General features: G+C 40.9%; 1 protein-coding gene across 1 annotated transcript in view; it reads left to right on the top strand.

Annotated features, from left to right (window-relative positions):
- The window catches only part of LOC102209405 (muscarinic acetylcholine receptor M2-like), a 7,852-nt gene extending 2,720 nt beyond the window's left edge, over positions 1 to 5,132 (top strand). The window contains exons 2-4 of the mRNA XM_005745933.1: positions 1,736 to 1,958; positions 2,175 to 3,038; positions 4,460 to 5,132. Of these exons, the coding sequence (XP_005745990.1) occupies positions 1,767 to 1,958; positions 2,175 to 3,038; positions 4,460 to 4,783 (1,380 nt within the window). The 5' untranslated portion in view covers positions 1,736 to 1,766 and the 3' untranslated portion in view covers positions 4,784 to 5,132. The remainder of the gene's footprint in view (positions 1 to 1,735; positions 1,959 to 2,174; positions 3,039 to 4,459) is intronic.
- The last annotated feature ends 858 nt before the right edge of the window (positions 5,133 to 5,990 follow it).

Raw genomic sequence — 5,990 nt, 5'->3', positions numbered from 1 at the left:
TGTGACTGAAAAGACCCGGAATGGGTCTTTAATGAGTAAGCGATGGAGTTCAACATGCTGTAATAGAGTTTAATCTGGCTGTAAGAGCAGGAAGGAAACATCTTTCAGGTACAGTATGATGTTATCATGTGGCCTAATGGAGTCACTTACAGGGTTTTAGCAGTATGCACCAACCCTCGTGGTCTCAACTAAGTATCTTTTTATTGATTCTCTGATCAGAACAGACTAGTTAATCACGTTGTTTTGCCACTATTTCTGATTTTTCTTCATTTTTAATATAATAGTAACAGTAATGATGCTTAACAATTGAGATACATAATTGGTATGTTTTGCCTGCCCGGGGTCATTTTAAATACGCGGCTCGGTAGTAATTTAAAAGAAGCGGTATCCCCATATGCATATCATCTGTTATTTACTGAATGCTTTTATCTAAATCACCTGACAGCACCATGAGCGCCTGAATCTCGAGCGTGGGTGGCCCCAGTGGAAATCTGTTTGTACGCTCATCCAAACAGGCTTTCATAACTCGCAGAACAAGCAGTTCCAGTGCCAAAGAAAAGACCCCCATCCTCCCTTTTTTCTCACTGCAGACACAAGTCTGCGGATAACACTTCTTTAGCCTCAGAGAATCTGTCCTGTCTTAACATAAAAACCGCAGCTTCTATTAAGACTTACTTGGACATCTGTCTGAAAGAGCCAAACACACAAGCTCATGTGGACACACGCATGTTTGAATTTACCCAAATATGCCAGGCAGTCCCTTTTACATATCCAGGAGCAGAAAATGACGCCTGCAGCATGAAGCGACCAACTTGATCTTTTTGAAATGACTCTCCTGCAAAGATTAGACACTCTCTCAGGGCATTTTTGAAAATTGTAAACTGTAGATGTCCTCGTTCAGGCTCCCAGGAAAGAGTGGATTGGTTGAGATTTCTGGGAGCCAGACACACAAAGCTCAAAGCTGGAGATTCATGCACACTTGCATATGCATTCTTTTTGTGGCATTTGAAAGTTGTTTTGTGGGCACACACGCTATTTTTAGATCCTTTGAGATTTACATAGTTTAAACATACAAGAGAAAAAGAGGGAAAATAAATATTAGCAAAGGATAAAATGTAGCAAAGTATAACCAACATGAAAGATTTGATATTGTTCCGTGGTGCTGCAGTGCTTTACAGTGATCTGTTACAGTGGTCTGTTATCTGGATTCTGGCTTCAAACCTGCTGACAGTGTGTGTTTTCTCAGTGTGGTCCATATTTTTCCTAAAGCCCAAAGACAAGCATGTTTAACTCCAGTATGTAACCAGCTTGTCGCACAGTGGAGGCTGGGAAAGACTGCAGCATATCCATTTTAAAGAGTTCTTAAAAAAATAAATTAACACAATCATTCTACTGAAACTGTTCATTTTTCAGAATCAACATGTCAGCATCTCCATTAGCATCAAAGACGTTTTAACATGTTATTCCTGTTTGTGAGATGTGGCTGTGACTTTGTAAACAAAGCTGCTGTGACCTTTATTTGCACACCTGTCCGTTCTTTTCACCGGGAGCAAGCTGTTAGCACAAAAACACCTGCGAATCATTTACATGCTGCAAGTTCTGCACAATTTTGCATGATTTTGCATCTACACATAGAAAGATGCTGAATAATTTGAACACCCCCGGCCCCCCAAAAAAACCAAAAACAAACCTATAGTACTAAAAACTTATGTTTTATAATCTCTCTTCTTTTCAGGTTTTGCACATATGTGAACGACGCTTGAAGCATGCAAAGGATGCTGGACAGCATGGAGATTCTCAATTCATCCAACGCTAGCAACATCAGTGTCAGCAATGGCACTGGCCTCTTCTCTCGAAGCCCGTACACGACTTTGGAGATAGCGCTCATCATTCTCGTTGCAGGATCTCTGAGTCTGATCACTGTCATCGGAAACATCCTGGTCATGCTCTCTATAAAGGTTTGGGGTTTTCCTGTTTTGATCCTTCATGATTAATGAGTGTGATTCAAACATCCATCTCTGGACACCTTGAACAGCACAGCCAGACTTACAGATAAGACTTGAACATGTGCAACCCAGCACAGAGTGGTAATTTAATAGAAACGAGAAAACACACATCACATTGCACAAAAAAGATTAGCATCTGACAGCCTCCTCTATGTTGTTCCTCTAAAGGTAAACAGGAACCTGCAGACCGTCAACAACTACTTCCTGTTCAGCCTGGCCTGCGCAGACCTGATTATTGGTGTCTGCTCCATGAACCTCTACACCGTCTACATTGTGATTGGGTTCTGGCCCCTAGGAGCAGTGGTGTGTGACCTATGGCTGGCTGTCGACTATGTTGTGAGCAACGCCTCAGTCATGAACTTGCTCATCATCAGTTTTGACCGTTACTTTTGTGTCACCAAACCGCTTAGCTACCCAGTGCGGCGCAGCACCAAAATAGCAGGGCTGATGATTGCAGCAGCATGGGTCTTGTCCTTCATCCTGTGGGCTCCTGCAATTTTGTTCTGGCAGTTCATAGTTGGGGGAAGGACTGTGAAACCCAATGAGTGCTACATCCAGTTCTTCTCCAACCCAGCGGTGACCTTCGGGACGGCTATCGCGGCTTTCTACCTACCTGTGGCCATCATGATCTACCTTTACTGGCGCATCTCCAAGGCCAGTCGCAGCCGCATGAGGAAAGACAGCAGGAAGACCTCAGGCACTAGTCTGGGAGAAGCTCCTTCTAACAGCCAGGAGGAAGGAGGTGAGAACACCACTGCAACAAAAAAGGTTCAGGAGGAGGCTGCAGATGGCAAGGAGAAGGAAATGCTCCAGCAGAAACAGCAACAGAACGGAATCGGTCCGTGCAAGGAAGACCGAACCAACCAGGTGGACTCCACATCAGATAGCATTCAGGCTTCGACATCCAAGGATGCTGAGATTCCACCTTCGTCACGGAAAAACTCAAATATTGGGAAAAATGAAGCCCAACCATCTTCTCGGAAAAACTCAGCAGCTGACGCTCAAATGCTAGTCACGAAAACTCTGTTTAAGGTAATCAAAAGATATTCATCCTTAATTGGCCAGATTTATTACAATTTAAAGCAGTCATGGGTTTGGTCATGTCAAGTTTGTTGTTAATTAAAAGTTGTTTTTTTTATCACCATATTTAATAGCTCAGCAGAAGTTGTCTTTATTTTAGAGGCATCATAAGTTTGGTGCCTGTAGTTTAAAGAATACATCTGGAACAGTTTATAATCTGGACCATAAAGAAAATATCTAGAAGTTCACAATCTTTTTTTTTTTTTTTTTGGAATAAGTATTAGGACAAGAGAGTCCAGTGCTGAGTTGTAAGCTAATGCTAGCTAATGTACACACAAAGAGGTGCTAAGGGTGCAGCAAACATAAATTAAACAAAATAACTGAATTTAACTCAAATGAGCAGAAAGTAGTTAGGTGGTGTAATTAACAGCACAACAGGACATATTATTAGTCAGATAATTTTAGTAAAAATGAATTACTAAGCACCACAAACATAGTCGATATGTTCTGTCCATTGATGTAACTTAGCAGATAGGTAGCAGCTAACCAAATACCACTCATCTTATTCAAGTAAACTGGTAACCATATAAATGAAGATGGTAACCATGGTGATGAAAAAAAAGGAATAAATTGATATTAGATTTAATTTCAGTGATCTTTGTGCCTGATGGCAGCCTCACAGAGTTGCTAGCATGACTGCATTCATTCAGCTCTATGAAGCATTTTTGTGTGGTTGAAACTTCCATGTTGTTGTTTTGGGTCGTTCTTACTTTTCTTTGATCTCAGTGTGAAATTGATACACTTTCAGATTTTCTTTAATTTTCCTTGACAGATTCAATACTGAAAGTATTTCTCAGATATTTTGGTCCATATTGCAATGATAGCATCACACACTTGTTTCAGACACTTAACATTTGTCAGCCGCACATCCATGATGATCCACCACATCCAGATGGTGCACTACTGGATTGAGTTTTGGTGACTGTGGAGGAGATTTGAATACAGTGAACTCATTATGTTCGAAAAATGAGTTTGAGATGATTTGAGCCTTAGGTTCCAGTTCTTAGCTGACAAGCGTGTGAGGCCTTCTGTGTTGTTGTTCATTCAGAGATGCTCTTCTGAATACTGTTGCAACAATTGGTTATTTTGTTTACTGATGACTTCCTGTCAGCTAGAAACAGTCTGGCCATTCTTCTCTGACCTCTGGCATTAGCTGGATATTTTCTCTGTTTTGGACCATTCTCTGTAAACCCAAGAGATGGTGTTGTGGGAAAATCCCAGCAGTTTGTGAAATACTCAGAACAGCTCATTTGGTACCAACACAGGTGTGGAAGGTTATGTTGGACTTACACAAGAGTGACACACACACACACACACAAACACACTAAAAAGAAACAATAGAACTCTTTTCTTCTTCTACTGTCATTTTTCAGGTAACAATGCGCGCGATGAGTGAAAACGCTGTGGCAAAGTGGAAAAAGAGGGGAATTTCTTCCAGGGAGAAAAAGGTCACACGCACCATCATGGCCATCCTGGTTGCATTTGTCGTCACGTGGACGCCGTACAACGTGATGGTGCTTATCAACACATTCTGCTCCATCTGCATCCCCAACACGCTGTGGACCATTGGCTACTGGCTGTGCTACATCAACAGCACCATCAACCCAGCCTGCTATGCCCTCTGCAACGCCACCTTCAAGAACACCTTCAAGCAGCTGCTTCTGTGCCAGTACAAGAACATACGCACTTCACGATGAGCAGGGGGTGCAAATGCTTTACTGTGTTTGTGGTGGAGTCTGAATAATGTGACAAATCTTTTAAAGAATGATTTCGAAAGTTGGAAACATAGATACATAGATAAAGTGTGGTCTTGTTGTGCAATTACTTCATGTTGCTTTTCGGTGGTAGAATCCCCCCCAGCCCCCTTCTTCCACTGAAAATAAAACTGTGATTTAACTCATAATCATATTATAAAGTCAAACTTTCAAAGACTTAAATGGAACTAATTTCAATGAGCTTTACTTACTCTCTGAAAAATACTTTTGCATAACAGTCACTTGGAGTTTTATTTCTTTTTTTATTTCCTCCTTTTGCTACTTCTACACAAACTTGTACACTTTGTTGTTTAAAATGTGCTTGTTGTGATGGTTTTGTGAAGATGTGATTGAAAATTATACTATTATGAGAGCATTAGAGCTAAGCTCTAAAAATGAAGCATGTCTTTATACTAAATCCACGGGAGAAAAGAGAATTAGCAGCTGTGAAGTGATGCGTGTCCTGTGTGTCGTGCTAAACTTACATTTCACATTAATGGAACCTGTAATCTGTGATGTTGTGAGACGTGTGCGACTATTAAACGTGCCTGTGTCTTCCCTCTTTTTCTCTGATTTGTGTAAATAAAAAGGATGACAGTTTGGAATCAGAGTTATTTGTCATAACCTGGGTGTCCTCTTTTTTTCCTTCATTTCTGCTAATATTATTTTTTTCCCATTGGCTATCATCCGATATGAAAAAAACTTAACCAAACCAACCAAATTACTGCCACAAGATTACAGGCTGTATACGAAAGAAAGAGGTAGCCATCACCCATGATGATGTCACCCATTTGTTTTTGTTTGTTTGTTTTGTTTTAGATGCTGTAAATAACATAGTCATGTTTTTTATGCTGGGAGTCTTTAGGGACTAATTTGTTTTTAGAGCCAGACTCACTAGAAGAACTGTAGGTTTTGGGTCTGAACACCATTGCAGGAGTCCTAGGCTACGTCTACACTAATCCAGATAAATTGGAAAACGGCGTTTTGGTGTAATAACGCTCCGCGTCCACACTATCTTTTTCAGTTGTTTTCTTCCACACTGAAAACGCTACGTTCCTGTACTGTGCATGCGTGAAAAGTAAGACGATTGAGCTGGGTCATTTCTGTCTGCCATTTATTTACTTTCTGGTTCTTTGAAAAGTCAAGGAAA

This window comes from Pundamilia nyererei, unplaced genomic scaffold, assembly GCF_000239375.1.
Source record: "Pundamilia nyererei isolate P.nyererei 1_Seehausen unplaced genomic scaffold, PunNye1.0 scaffold00170, whole genome shotgun sequence".
In the NCBI taxonomy this organism is placed as follows: Eukaryota; Metazoa; Chordata; class Actinopteri; order Cichliformes; family Cichlidae; genus Pundamilia; species Pundamilia nyererei.
Note: the sequence above shows the minus strand (reverse complement) of the source record. Positions and strands in the feature narration are given on the sequence as shown.